This window comes from Hevea brasiliensis, chromosome 2 (genome assembly GCF_030052815.1).
Source record: "Hevea brasiliensis isolate MT/VB/25A 57/8 chromosome 2, ASM3005281v1, whole genome shotgun sequence".
Taxonomy (NCBI): domain Eukaryota; kingdom Viridiplantae; phylum Streptophyta; class Magnoliopsida; order Malpighiales; family Euphorbiaceae; genus Hevea; species Hevea brasiliensis.
In genome coordinates, this window is record NC_079494.1 from 107,435,325 (window position 1) to 107,450,684 (window position 15,360).

The window sequence follows — 15,360 nt, forward strand, 5'->3', positions numbered from 1 at the left end:
ATTGAGGACTCTAAAATATTATTCTTATTTAGTGTAGGTCATTAAATAATTTTACTACTTAGATTAGAACTTTTTAATTTATTACTAATTATATTAGGATTTAAAACTCTATAAATACCGATTTTATTATTATTATGTTGAAGTTTTTAATATTTATTCAATGAAGTTTATTTTTTATAAAATTATCTTTGCTTTATTTATTTTAGACTTTAAATTAAGTCATATTTATTTTAAAGTATTAAATTATATCTTATTTATTTTTAAGGGTTTGATCGTATGTTAATTTTTTTGTACTGCATACCATGTCAGAGGGAGAGAGGCTGAATAAGTGAGAAATGCGACTGAGAAAGAGGAAATAATTTTTTTATTATTTGACACTTGCAATATGTAATATATTAAAAAAAATTAAAAAGAAAAAAAATTACACACTTAATCTACCATATCTAATGATAAAATTATGTATAAATATGTGATTTAATTTTTTATTTATCCTTTAATATTCATATAATTATAGGCAAATGCAATATATAAATGATATGGTAAACTAAATTTATTTAAAAATCTTTCAAGAAAAAAAAATATTATGCAATTAGCTATGCAAATGTTGAACACAAGGGTAAGAGCATGTGTTACTTTATTCATATTTATAATTTATAAAATGACTTATATTTATGTGGTCGTAACCAACATTAAAATTTGGTGTTTTCGAGTATATTTAATAATTTTTTAAATTTAAGAAAAGGGCAATTGGACTGACGCGTGTCAATCGCTTTACGATTTTGACTCGGCGGAGCCACCGGAGAGAGAAAGAAATCCTGCGCTCTCCTCCTTACAATATTGACAGAAACTTCCGTAATAAATAAATAAAAATCCAAAATCCTCAATTTCATGTGCATTTGAGTTTCATTTCGCAGCCTCAGCTCCGTCCCTCTTCTTCTTTTTTTTTTTTTTCGATTATTTTTTTTTTATTCTGTCATTTTTGCAATAATATTTGATAAAATAAAACCAAACAAAAAACACGATTTTATTTCAAAAAATTGTCATTTGGCAGAGAAGAGAACGCACACACAGAGAGAGAGAGAGGGGATGATAGAGAGATCCACAAAAACGATTCGTTTTGGGAACAAAACCGGTGCCACAGATCGTTAGTCGTGGAATCTTTTACGAGTATAATCTGATTCGATTCCGATTGAGAATATTGTTGTTGACCGTACGAACGATCTTTGTGGACCGGAGAGGATGCCGTCTCACGGGGATCTGGACCGTCAGATCGAACACCTCATGGAGTGCAAGCCGTTGCCGGAGGCCGAGGTCAAGACTCTCTGTGATCAAGCCAAGGCGATTCTCGTCGAGGAGTGGAACGTGCAGCCAGTGAAATGTCCGGTCACCGTTTGCGGTGATATTCACGGGCAGTTCTACGATCTCATCGAGCTCTTTAGGATAGGAGGGAATGCGCCTGATACCAATTATCTCTTCATGGGCGACTATGTAGGTCTGTTTTCGATTCATTTTTATACTTATTTTCCGTATACAAAATTCTGGACCTTGATTTTTATTTTATTTTTTAAAATTTGCTTCGTAGATGGATTTGGAAACGAATGAGGATTCGAATTCTGAATTTGACATAGATTTATCTATTTATTTAAATTTGTGTGTATTGATATGATCAATGAAGAGTTGATTTTATATTTTTGGACCCTCATATATGAGGATTTCGTTCTACTGCTATAAATGTTTTTTTTTTTTTTTTAGTTTGTGTTCTAATTGCCCAATAAAGGGAATTGTTTTAAGACCTTATCGTGGAATCTGAAAACTGATAGAGATATGGGCTCTATCGTTTATAGTTGATTTATTATTATTATTATTATTATTATTATTATTATTATTATTATTATTATTATTATTATTATTATATTAGTTTTTTTTTTTTTTTTTAAAAAAATAGTCCGCGATTCTGATTTATGAATTTCTGATTAGCTGCTGAGAGGATGCTCTAGAGATGGTATGTTTTGTTGGGTTATGAGCCTTTGTTTTCCTTAATTGTGCAATGGAAATTACAACAAATTAAATAGAGAAAAAGAAGAGAAATTAATTTACATTATATTGTTTGGTAACCTTATGTGAGGAAGTGGATAAAAAAGAAAAGAATGGTGTAAGGGCCCATTCACAATTTCAACCTTTATAATTTTTTTTTCACTTTCTTCTCCTCCTTTACAATTCGAATTGGAGAGAAATTTTTATAAGGTTTGGAGAGAAATGAGGAAATCTAATTTTCATTGTTTCTCCTCTTTTCTTTTTCTTTCCTCTAATTGCTATCCAAATAAAAGAAAATAGAGAAATGATATTTCTTTTCTTTTCTTTTCTTTTCCATCCTTTTCTCTCAAAAACACCAAAGCATTATTGATTGACTTGAGTGGTGCTCTAATTATGAGCCCAAATTTCTATTGACTGAGCTGAGGATATGCTTAGCAATTGATAGGGGGATGATTAGGTCACAGCGTTAGTATCAATGATTACTGCCTATTTCAATGGTTAAACCATGTTGGACATGGGTAGCTTGCTACATTTCTTGTAAAGTTATTGACTCTATAAAAGTATTTGTAATCTCGTCAATTACATCAATGCAGATCGTGGGTACTATTCAGTGGAGACTGTCACACTCTTAGTGGCCCTGAAAGTTCGTTACAGAGATAGAATTACAATTCTTAGGGGAAATCATGAAAGCAGGCAGATCACTCAAGTGTAAGATTATGTTTATCTCTATCAAATCAAGTCTGAATGTTATTTTACCATTTGAATTATGCTATTATATATTCTGCAGGAGCAGCTAGTTTCTATATTTTATGAGTTATAGTTTGTTGATTGGCTCACAAGTTGCTGGAATTTTGTACTGCATTCTTTATTGCATAGTGGAACTCTTTATTTTGAAATATTGACACCATGGTTTTAATAACTGCCGTTATATAAAGCTTTTTTACTTATCGTTACTGTTATTATCAAATTTTTAAATTTATAATTATAAAGGCCATTACCAGCGTTATTTAAAGGTAACGACCGTTGCTGACCGTTATGTAATGGTCATAACAGTCGTTACTTTTTTAGCATTCTTGACTTGTTTAGATTTCTTTCATGTGAAATGCTGTAGAGAAAACTTTTTTTAAGTAAAAAACTATTTTGGCTCATTTATTTAGCACTTTTTCATTCTCTCTAGGCAACTAAGCCATTTTCTCTCAACTTTCTTTAAATTTTCTCTACAACCAACTCAGGTGAAATCATTCATTTCCTTACAAATTTTTTAGCTTACGAGCATGGATCATCAAATAGACAAGTTAGTTTTGAAGTAAAGGAGACGGAAGGATGTGTTATTTATTTTTTCTAATTTTTAGTTTTTTTTGAATATTTTTAGGTAAATACATAAATAATTATGAAATAATATCGAAGAAAATTTTAAGTTTGAATAATGTTTGCAAAGTGTAAATTTAGGCTTTGGCAAGATAAAATTAAAAAAAAAAAATCATAAAATTAACTATTAAAATTGATTTTTAAAATTGAATAGTAAATAAGTTTACAACCTAATTACTTAGCAAGTTAAATAATCTAATTCCTAATTACATAATAAATAAGTTTACAATATAAGCTGATGATCGGAACTCTGTAGTCCTAGGATCAAAGTTAAGATAATTAAAAATCTCTTAGATAATTATTTTGGTGGTAATAAGGTTAGTTATTAACTATTTTCTTAATTATTTTAGTTTTAAATTGATTAATACTAATGATGTATAAGAATTATAGTTCTAATGTCTTTATTTGATACATTTGTACATATTATTTAATTATATATCTTAATTTTAATTATATTTTTAAAAATTTATTCATTTTATATTTTTGTAAAGTTTTTAAAAAAGTTTGCATTGTAATAAATTTCATTGTTACGTTACGACTATTACAGATTCATTTTTATTACTCACGATCGTGACCGCGAACACGGCCGCAATTGTGATTCAAAACCATGATTGACACTAAAAGATGTGGTGCTTGAGCATAAATGTCAAAATGTCGTATTTCTGGCCTTGTGTGTCAACCTGTCCAATAGCTCCCCATTGGTGGGGTTTATAGGGTACTGTGTCATTAGACTGTGGTAGTGATTATTTAGTAATAAAGTGGGTGTATCAGAAAATCTTGTCAGTGTAGAAGAGAATCTTTCCCACAATCCCATTGAATTGAATTATGAAGCCACTGCATCCATAAACTTTATGCAAAGGAATCTTCTATTCCCAAATCACAAGAGATTTTGCGTCACTGGTTATAGGTAATGATGAATGACTACTTTGTAGAAAACTATTGTTTGCGATTAATATATCTTATCCTTTGATGATATTATGGACCTGCACCCAACTTTTAAGTCCCGGTTAAGTATGTCAACAATTTTGATTTGACTCCTATACCTTCCTTTGGTAACTTTAATTCATTTATTTTTCCATATTATATTGCCACCCATATGGGTGTCAAATTGCCACCCAGGCATCAGAAATATTCTGGGCCTATTTGATGACTATTTTTTGGGAGTGGTAATTGTTGGATGCTGTGCTCAGCTCTATCACCCAAGGCAGATAAAGGGTAGTAATACTAGAGTGACAATACTGGCAGTGAACAAATTTGATTGTTGTCAGAGTTATCAGTAACTTATAGAAGATTAAAAAGGTGGTAGACTAGGGAGATTTGGCAAGTTGAGTATTTTTACAGTCACTGAAAAAAGTCCAAAGAAAAAGAACCAAACCTTCTTCTTGTGTAGAAAAAAGTTAAATTATAGATGTCATGAGAGCTTATAACCAACCAACATAAGAAAAAAAGGATTCTAGATATAGATGAGATAACTGTTAAGACAGTCATCTTTATTATTTGCAATAAAATTTGTTTATTATTATCTGCTAGAGCCAGGAGTTTTTTTTTTTTAGTCTCATGCATGCATGACCATTCATGTGATTGTTAACTATTTCAATTGCAATTCTTATGGTCGTGGTTTTTATTCCACTTTCAGGTATGGTTTCTATGATGAGTGCTTGAGAAAATATGGAAATGCCAATGTGTGGAAGTATTTCACAGATCTTTTCGATTATCTACCTCTTACAGCCCTTATTGAGAGTCAGGTTGGAGTTACAAATATTGCAGACTATTTTGCTTAATGTAAGTGAATGGAAAGACTGACTGCCAGAATTTTGTCTTGCAGATCTTCTGTTTGCACGGTGGACTTTCACCATCTTTGGATACATTAGATAATATCCGAGCTTTGGACCGTATACAAGAGGTACAGTTAATTGCTCTCAACTCTTGAACTAGGCTCTTAACAAAATATGGCTGAAGGAATACATCTAAACATGTTGTACTTGTTATGCTTACAAATTTGAAGACTAGCCTAAATGATATACATTATGATTACTTTTGTGGCTTGCAAAAAATAGCAGCCTGTAAAATTTTGTACTTTAGTGCACTTTTAATAACTCCACACTTTGGTGACTCAGGTTGTCCAGAACTCAATATTTAGTCTAAAACTGAAGTAAAAGCTAAAATTTGGTACCATTTGTGTTAAATAAACAACTATTTTAAGTTTTTTAGGGAGTAAAGAATAGGTCTTGCAAGATAGATTGAAGTTTAGTTAGCATTAAGTCAGTGATTTTATCTAGTTTTATCTTATAATTACTGTTCTTTTTTCATTAGGGATTGAATTAATATCACTACATCGCATTTCCTTTTTCCCCACTGCAATCTATATTTAAAACATCTCCTTCATTAATTTGCATGTATGCACAATTCACTAGTCTAGTAGTAGTTCTATGATTTTATATATTGCTAGCCTCTAGATTTCTTCATTTTTATTACTCTGAAAATGATCACATCTTTATCTTTTTCTCTACACAAGTAGGTTCCACATGAAGGACCTATGTGTGATCTCTTGTGGTCTGACCCAGATGATCGATGTGGTTGGGGAATATCTCCTCGTGGTGCTGGCTATACATTTGGACAGGATATAGCTGCTCAATTCAACCATACCAATGGGCTCACTCTGATTTCACGAGCGCACCAGCTCGTCATGGAAGGATACAATTGGTGTCAGGTGAATGAAGCCAGACAAGACATTACTTAAATATATGTTCTTCCTCGCACACAAAAAATTATGTAAAATAAATGATGTTATTGATTGTTACTTTAATTTCTCTTCAGGAAAAGAATGTGGTTACTGTATTTAGTGCACCAAACTATTGCTACCGGTGTGGGAATATGGCTGCAATTCTCGAGATTGGGGAGAACATGGACCAGAACTTCCTTCAATTTGATCCTGCACCTCGGCAAATTGAACCTGACACCACGCGCAAGACCCCTGATTATTTTTTATAATTTTCATATTTCTGCCTTCTGTTTGTAAACCTTGTTTGCTGCTGTATCACTGTAGATGTGTCTTAAAAAAGAGGATTTTTTGTTGTTTAAGGTGGGATTGATCCACATCATTATTCTTTGTTTGGAGTTTGTCCTGCTGCTGCTGCTTTATTAATGTGCTCAAGTAAACCCATAGGAAAGTTGACAGAAGGCACCAAAGGCCTTATTTCTTGTATATTTTCAGAAGGAAGCAGCAATAACATGATATATCGTGTTCTGTAATTTTGCAATTTTACGGTAGAGAGTTGCTGGTTTTTGGGCGAACAAGTTGTGTTTGATGTGACACTCGTTACACCCCTTGTGGTTGTGGGCTTCTTTATGCCTCTTCTTCTGCTTATATGCAACCATGCAAGGGATACTGCAAGCCGTGCAGGCCTATGAGGTAGAAATTATTATTGGCTTCCTTTTAAATTTGTTGCCAATGTATCACTTGCAGCCGATCTCATATAGATTTTACTTATAAGGTAAGAGGTGAAGTCGTCCTTGTGGAGAGCTATTATTTACTTGAATATTACGTACTTATATATATATATATATATATATATATATATATATAAATAAATTTTTTATATTTTTTCTCACTTTATACTCACTCTTTTCAATTTGGCTCTGCTAAATATCATTTTTTTTAACATAAAATTATAAATGAGTTTATATTAGCATAATTATTTTTAAGAAAGACAAAAGACTTAATTTAGAACCTCTTATATATATAAAAAATAATTGGGATAATAACTAATGAGTTGCATATCAAGGAAGTTAAATTTTACTAGAATTTGGGGCGTAACAATTTCCAGGGGTTTTATTGAGAGAGATTAAAATACATGTTAATCTTGTATTTTTAATTAAAAAATAATTTGGTGTTAAGATTTCATTTTTAACCCTAGGCTAATGTATGATTTGAGCTAGTTGCGGACTAGAATTGACGATTTAGTGCTTGGGAAGGGACTGAATTATAATCGCACTTAACTAATTTGATTTTAATTGGTTGTAATCCTGATTCAAGCTCGAATTAATAATGGTCTCAATTTCAATTTTTGTTGGTTTTGGTTCTAGTTTGAATTCGATTTTGTCCACTTAGTGCTCTTTAAAATCGCCACATAATTTTAGATAATTGATTTGAACCAGACTAAATCAGTGGCTTGAATATAATTCCTTAGGAAGGGCCCTAATTGACCCCATAGTCAATTCAAGCCTAGAATCATTGACTCAGGCGATTCCAAGCTTAACCTTGACCGATCCCAAATCGGTTCAAGGCGTCAATAGGCCTCTGGACCCTATGTAAACCCCTCCATCCATCCCTCAGTCTTTTTCTCTCTCTCTCTCTCTGTCTCTTTTTCTCTCTCTCTCTCTCTTTTCCCTTCATACTCTCTCTCTCTCTCTTCACAAAATCACAATAACAAATCAAGAAGCAAATAACTAAATCAACAAAATTCACAAAATCCGACGACACTAGAGCCCTTATGGCCACAACTGGGTCTACCAACCCAATATATTTCAGCATTACATTACCAATGTTTTTTAAATTCTCTTCCTCTTCCAAAACCCATCTCCAAATCATCCAATTTTCAATGCTTTTATGATTCTCTGGTTCTCTCTGCTTGGAAAACTATCAGCTTCTCTACTTGGTCTCTTCAGGTTAACCCGAGTTGCGACAATTTACACCCAACTGGAGCATACCTTATTGCCCATCAATCGAATCCCTTTTTAATTCTACTTTTGTGGTGTATTATGCACCAAAAGAGCATTCTTTAGAGCTTAGAGCTGCAATGACATCTGATTTTTAGCTAATATTCTTTTCACAAAATTCGTTTCTAATCGGAATTTGATCCATTTTCTGCCGTGAGACATGGAAATAAAACGAGGGTGCATTTTGCTACTATAAATTGCAATGTGAGTATGTTGTTGCTACAATTGCAATGGCTGGAGCTGGACTTGGAGTCCCCATTCAAATCCACTTCCAGGAAGGTTAAAAAGAAAAAAAAAAAGGTGGTCATGATTGGGATACAAGAATTCGATTTGTGAGGAAGAGCAGAGGGGCGGAAGATCAGGGAGGATGTGAAATTTTTTGACCCCAAAAGTGTGAAGTCTATGGCCAAGGTCCACTTATTGAGTTTCGTGTTGCCTCCGCTAAACTTTTTTACTACATATTTTTGTAATGGCAGATATTCATTTCAACGCTCCCCTTCAGTACAACTAAAATAAACTCAAGTTTATAAATTTAATTGTCAATTGAATTGCATATTCTGGCCCATCTAGAGTTTGATTTCTTTAGTTCTTTTATTAGCCAATGAATCTATCTGGCATCTTTTGAATTCTGGATTGTGGACTGTTCTCATACATGTGAAATTTTCTTTTATCCAAAGAATGTTGAAAACTGTCAGGCAAAGTCTAGTTGTTAAATTTGCAGTTACTTTCAGGAAAATGATTTAAACCCATTGGGTTTGGCTCTCCCTTGATATATATTCTGTCTCAATTTGTTGTAATCGGCTAATATGGGACTCCAACAGAGGGGAGGGGAGAGGGTTTTAGGGTTTGTGAGAGTAAAAATTGTTGGAGGTTTATGATTTTGCAGAGATAAAAGGGAGAGAAAAAGTAAAATTTTCATCCGTGGAGCTTCCATGGCTCTGCTTTTCTCCCTTTGAGTAGAACTAAGAATGGGAGAGTCGAAGGAGCTATAAGGAGAGGAATACGCAAGAGAATGGGGAGGTAAAGGGCGTAGATTACAAGGCCTCAAGGTAATTTTCGAAATGGCTTAAAACTTAATTTTATCCCTATACTTACCGGGAAATTTAAATTTAGCATTTTCAAAATTTTTTGTTTAAATTGATATAAAAATTTCAATTTAAATTTAGTGTATCTAAAAAATAAACGAATTAAGAAATTAAACTTAAGTCACTTTTAAGTTTAAATCAATAAATTTAAATTAAAAAATTGAATTTCTTAATTTTTTATTTAAATAAAAAAAATAAAAAATTTAACTCATAAATTTTAATTTGTAAGTTGCATTAAGCTTTAATTGAAAATTTTCAATTAATTTAAAAAAATTAAAAATAAGTTAAATTAAAATTTTCAGAAATTAAACATTTTGCCATTTGAAATTCCCAAAAAAATATATAACGAAAAGAACATTTTGTTTTGTTGACGGAACGATAGAGACCAAATCAATTTTCACGAAAAAACATATAAGGATTAACTCATAATTTTTAACATGTAACTAATTTATATTTTACTCTTTTATCAGGGTCCAAAATAAAATTACAATTTTATCTATCATTGGCAACATGCAATCAAATGAGATCTTTCAAGCAAACATAATATAATAGGTACTTTTCCCATTTGTTGCCAAATAAATACAATTATAGAAACTTTTTATCTATGATACAATGGTTATACAGAGGCTATAATTCAGAAAAATCATTACACATAAAAATGAAAAACTAGCCATTTCACTACAAAAAAGAGAATAAGAACAAAACCAATTGCAAGCTGCAAATAGTGCACGGTTGACCCTCCATTATATGCGAAACTCAGCAGCATTAAAACTTTTTTCATCATTAAAATCGGACTTCAAATAGAGGACATAGTCTTAAAACTAGAAACTTTGAATTAGAACCTGGAGTTCATCTGAATCCTCCCTCCCCCAGCTCCTGACACGGTAACTGTCTGCTTTCTTCGGAAGTACACAGTCCAACCACTTAGGCAGAACAAACACAAAACAATCCCCTGCTCAACATGATTACTAGCCCAAGCATCAATACTCACATTATGCACTTTATTATTTATAAGATATCAACAAAAAGGATATTAAATTCCCGTAGATTACTTGCATTATTCATAACAATTTTGCACTTATCAATTACAAAATGGAAGTACTGTAAATGAAAAGAAGATGTTCAAAGTGTTTCCTTTAAAATTTGAACCTTCTTTGCTCTGTTCTAATAAGATTCATGATTCAATAGTTAAATATCTCTCTCCCTCTGTCAACTTTCTAAAATTCATTAATTCATAATTTCCAAGTAAACAATGTGACATGTCATGCTTACAGATTGAGTTCTTTCTTTTCTTTTCTTTTTGTCTGGTAAATCTATAAATTACTTGCATGTCAAAAAAGAGAAGACACATTTTTTTTCCTTGAAAAAGGAATTGAATACTTGATGCAGTATAGGAAGATTAGAATCAGGAGTTTTTTCCCATGTAAAATTAGAAAGTTTTATTTAGAGTTTCTATTGCTTAGGAAGTTTATTACTGCTAGGTCTATTATTACCTAGTTTATCTTATTTAGTATTCCAAACTAGGGTTGAATTAGGTTCTAAAATCCTAATGTGATTCAGTTTTCAACTCTTTAAATAGGGCTAGTTTCTATTATTTAGTAGCTTTTAACAACGATTATTATTGAGAAATCGTTTCCTTTCCCTTAGGAAATCGTTTCCTTTGATATCTAATTCCCAGGTTCTACATCAATGCTAATACAAGTACTCAGAATCATCATAACAACAGGCATTTCTACTGCAAACCCACATAAGTTAAACCCTTAAGGCTCCATTTTAAGGGGTTCATTGTTTACTATATATCATATTGGCTACAGTATTGATGAGGAAATGGTCAACATCTATGATTTGAAACAGTTAAAAAGAAACATGAAGATACGAGGCAATATTAAAACTTTCAAGAATGACATTCTAAATTCATATCTTACTCACAAACAATGTTTATGCTATGTTTGTATCGAGAATAAAGATAAGTATGAAGAAACACAGGTCACCTTCTCTTTTGCATTGTAAATAAACATATAATTGCAATTAAAGGATCAAGCTTCAACTGCTATAGGCCATGGCTAAGGGCATACTGCAAAAAAAATCAGATTTATCGGAACATTTTGACCCAATATTTAACACTATTTGATCCTAATAGTATTAGGCAGTTCAATGATAGTGGAGCAAAATTTCGTGATGAATCTCATTATTTGCACAAGAGCCCTTGCATAATAATTGAGTGCCCTAAAAAACATAATCAGATTGCACAAAGAGAAGGGGCATAAAACATGACATTAACGTACCTCAAAACCAACTACTGACAACTTCTCTTCATTAACCGGTGTTATACAGCTTCTATAAGTAATGTAAGCCTGTGATCCATCCTCTAATGTGGATGAATCATCCAGTAAACTTCTATGGTTTGAAACAGTGTCATGCAACATTACATGTGCATTTGCATTTTCATGAGAGATCTCTATAGTGGATCGACTATTCTGAGACTTGTTCTCATTTCCATACTTTGTGCCAACTTTAATTTCAACACACTTTAAAGGGATTCGATAACCAGTCTCACTGCAACGATATTTTTCATCACTCTACAAGAGAGAGGAAAATGAATACAGCATGCTCACCAGCCTACAGAATCTCCAAAACTAAACAAGATACTACCAATAGAAAACAGTATTTTTACAATGCATATACCATCACTTATGATTTAGAAATATGAATTATTTGCATGAGTATCAAATGTCACCCACAGTATGCATTAACCAAGAAATGTGAAATGAAAGCACACATGGGTGGCTCCTCAACTATCACAATTTGAATGCTGAGATATGATGATTCAAACTAATTAATCATAAGCAAAATATGGAATTTTTTTGGCTCATAACAGACAGAAGAATAGTTATAAGACAGTATAGTTGAGATATATATGTTTCATAATTTTCCTTTTCATATGCAAAAGCTTGCATAACACAAAGGAATTTGCATTTTCTTGTAGAATTTTATGAGACTCAACAAACAAGATTTGTGTTTGGTTAAAAGTTTTTTTTTTCTTTTTTTATTCTCAATGGATATGTAAAAGGACTCTGATTGAACAAATTGAAGCACAAATTTCCAACTTTTACAAGAGATCCTCTGTACCCTACATAAACTCGATGCACGCCTTTCAATTTTCTAAAATTATGGTGCAGGCTTAAATTAAAAAGACACTGTTCATTTTTGTTTTACTCCAGTACCACTAAGCTCATTGGTGAAACAGTTCATTCTTGTACCTACATAATTATGCTTATGGTATTTGATTCAAAAAAATTAAGAAATTGACGGAGAATCACTAAAATCAATTGAACAATTCTTATGCCCAAAACTTTCTCAGCTAAATCAATTGAAAATGCAAACATTTATCCAACACACAAAGAAAAAGAATCCAATTGAGGCGAAAAACCTTCTCAGAGTAGAGGCAGGGAACGCAGGCGCCAGAAGGAGAGCAATCGAAGGTAAGGTTAGTTCCGCGAGGTTTCTCTTTCAAACCAAGTAACAATCTGCGCCCAACGCCTCCATTTCTGTATCAAAAAGGGGGAAAAAATAAAAATAAAAATCAGCATCCAAAATTTGAACTTTAATTTGATTAGATTAAAGGCAAAATTGCTTACGTTGCGTGATCAGAGGCGTGAATGGAAGATGCACAGAGTAGCGCCACAGCTACCAAGTATACAAGGAGAGGGAGAATCACTTGTGAATTCCATGGCTCCATCTCTCTTCTATTTCTCTGCGTTTCACTTGTGAATGGTTTTGCCCCTTTTTTTTTTTTGTTCAGATATAATGGTTGGTAATAATTTATATTGATTTGCAATAATAAAAATAATATAAAATATTAAAATAATTTATGTCTCATTATATATTTAATAAATTTTTATTATAATTACACTTTTTTATTTTTAACAACATTCAATTCAATTGCAAGCATTGTTTGAATTTACAGCATTCAGCACTCAAAATATGTGGTCAATTATTGTAGGTAGCTAATTTTCAAATGAATTTTATGTGTAACTTAGCTCTTGCAATGATAATAATAAAAAAAAAATTCGTCTGCTCCTGCCTCTGTGAATTTAAATTAAAAAAATAAAAATAAAAAATCCATAATATGATCTATTTGCAAACAGATCTCTGCAAATAGAATTCAAAGTTTAAAAAAAATAAATAAATAAGAAACGAAGAAGATTAAGAGTATGTTTGGATATTTTGAAGGGGAGGAAGGAAAATAAGAGAGGGAAAATAAAATTATTTTCCCTCTCTTATTTTCCTTTCTCATGTTTGGATAAATGAAAAATAAAAGAGGAATGAAAGAAAAATAAATTTATTTTCCTTTGTTTGGAAAGAGATTGAGTGGAAAGAAAATAATATAAATTACCATTTTATCCTCTTTTATAAATTATATTTTTACTATATACTAGCAAATTCATAAATAATAATACAATTAAACTATTTAAATAATAATAATAATTCCCTCATCCTTTCTACTTTTTCATGTAATATAGACGGAGATAAGATTAACACAAATAATATAATAATATTTCTTTCCTAAATAAAAAATAATATAATAGATTTTATAGATCACATAATACAATTAATTTTCTTACAATACTTAGATGCTTGGCATTCCTATAGCCATAATTAACATTGCCTATTGCTGCTATTGTTTCAAGCAAAATCTAATTCCAATATTGATGGTATGTCTTATTAACCATTAAAATTTATACATATAAATCAAAATACTATCATTTATGCTTAATATTACATACAAAATAAATTCACATAACACTAAATATCATCAGTTAAACAACATACAGTCAATTAGCCTTCATCTTTAAAACACTTGTCATTCACAACTCTCATCAACCATTTCAAACGCCTTGCACGTGGAACACCAAAAAATGACCTTGTTGCTGATGGATTTTTTGAAAGGTAACAATAAGCTGTCATCACGAAATCTGGATGGACCCCTATTAATTCCAACTCTGTAAATAACTCTTCCTCTTTATAATAATGGGGTCAACCACTTTCAAGAATTGCAAGAGACTTTTCTGCAATAGCATTTCCTCTTTCTAAGACTTCTGACACCCTTTCAATTCTACTATTTAACCTTTCATATTGCTTTTCTAACATCTCCATCATTGAAACTTTGCATTTATAACCTCTAGAAGAAGTGCCCTGAGAATGAAGTGAAGGTTCAGGACTATTCGTATTGTTATCAGTGACCTCATTAGCCCAATTGAACTCACTGTCAGACATTATGACATTTTCAAATGTGTCATTCAAATCAATTTGAGATGAACTTCCCTCCCGTTGCCAGCGTCTAACATTTTCTCTTGCACTTTCTGCATATTCACCTGTAGCTCTTTGGTTACCATAAAGCTCATATAGCTTGTCATAATTATTAATTGGTGTATGCATCCACTTGCGTGCTTCTAGTTTTTCCTAAATTAAAAAAAAATACCATTTTATTAAGTAAATAATTACTTAAACAAATCTAAATTAATGCAAAAGCATATAAATTATACTACTAAACTTTAACTCAATATATTCTTATAAATATTATAACCTTTACCTGAATTAATTGCTCCTAAACATCAAAAGTAGCTTCAAACAATTTTGTTACAGGATTCCAAGTAAAGCCACTAAGACCATGAAATAAATCCTTACACTCAGCAAAGATTCTCTTCAAGGTCTTCATTCGATTCTTAATGTTTGATTTTTGAATTACAGGGCCAAATGCTGCCCTTAACACTTGTAGCATATTGTCAAGAGCTCTAGTATTCAATGTTCCTTCAGGTCGATTCCCTTATGATCTTCTTCCAACATAGCATTTATCAACACATTGTCCATTTCATTTGTCCATACCACATGGTCTCTTACTGACATTGAACTTTCCTAGTTTGGAATCTTTTTCCTTCTTGGCATTTTTTATCTGCAAGAAAATTACATAACATATTTTTGCTGAATAGAAGATATTAAACTTGGAATGTAAATTGTATTCCACACATGTATATATAATAACAATAAATATCTTAGCAATATATATTTACTTATTAATGTTAAGAGATCATATATACTAGTTACACATTGCTAGTAATTGTGATTACAAGTTATTATAATAGTCATTCCACAT

The 15,360-nt window shown here is 31.5% G+C and overlaps 2 protein-coding genes across 5 annotated transcripts; one reads left to right on the forward strand and one right to left on the reverse strand.

Annotated features, from left to right (window-relative positions):
* Positions 1-769: 769 nt before the first annotated feature.
* LOC110649185 (serine/threonine-protein phosphatase PP2A catalytic subunit-like) lies at positions 770-6,654 on the forward strand. The gene is made up of 6 exons (XM_021803653.2): positions 770-1,492; positions 2,628-2,742; positions 5,039-5,147; positions 5,228-5,305; positions 5,921-6,112; positions 6,220-6,654. The coding sequence occupies exons 1-6, from the start codon at positions 1,240-1,242 to the stop codon at positions 6,391-6,393; spliced, it is 921 nt and encodes a 306-aa protein (XP_021659345.1). The 5' UTR covers positions 770-1,239; the 3' UTR covers positions 6,394-6,654.
* A 3,093-nt stretch (positions 6,655-9,747) lies between these two features.
* Positions 9,748-13,012, reverse strand: LOC110649183 (uncharacterized). Of its 4 annotated transcripts, none has more exons than XM_058137932.1 (4): positions 12,845-13,011; positions 12,637-12,754; positions 11,492-11,785; positions 9,748-10,158 (listed from the first exon to the last, which is right to left on the reverse strand). In XM_058137932.1, the coding sequence occupies exons 1-4, from the start codon at positions 12,943-12,945 to the stop codon at positions 10,042-10,044; spliced, it is 630 nt and encodes a 209-aa protein (XP_057993915.1). In that variant the 5' UTR covers positions 12,946-13,011; the 3' UTR covers positions 9,748-10,041. The 4 variants fall into 4 exon arrangements, with proteins under 4 accessions (XP_057993915.1, XP_057993923.1, XP_057993920.1 ...); XM_058137940.1 differs by having other exon boundaries at positions 9,748-11,280; XM_058137937.1 differs by having other exon boundaries at positions 9,993-10,129; positions 12,845-13,012.
* Positions 13,013-15,360: the final 2,348 nt, after the last annotated feature.

Coding starts and splice junctions, on each gene's coding strand:
- LOC110649183 (XM_058137932.1), bottom strand. CDS start 12,945: ATGGAGCCATGGAATTCACAAGTGATTCTCCCTCTCCTTGTATACTTG. Junction 11,786..12,636: donor CCTGCCTCTACTCTGAGAAG/GTTTTTCGCCTC, acceptor TCTCTCTTGTAG/AGTGATGAAAAATATCGTTG. Junction 10,159..11,491: donor TGTCAGTAGTTGGTTTTGAG/GTACGTTAATGT, acceptor CATGTTGAGCAG/GGGATTGTTTTGTGTTTGTT.
- LOC110649185 (XM_021803653.2), top strand. CDS start 1,240: ATGCCGTCTCACGGGGATCTGGACCGTCAGATCGAACACCTCATGGAG. Junction 1,493..2,627: donor CTTCATGGGCGACTATGTAG/GTCTGTTTTCGA, acceptor ACATCAATGCAG/ATCGTGGGTACTATTCAGTG. Junction 5,306..5,920: donor CTTTGGACCGTATACAAGAG/GTACAGTTAATT, acceptor CTACACAAGTAG/GTTCCACATGAAGGACCTAT.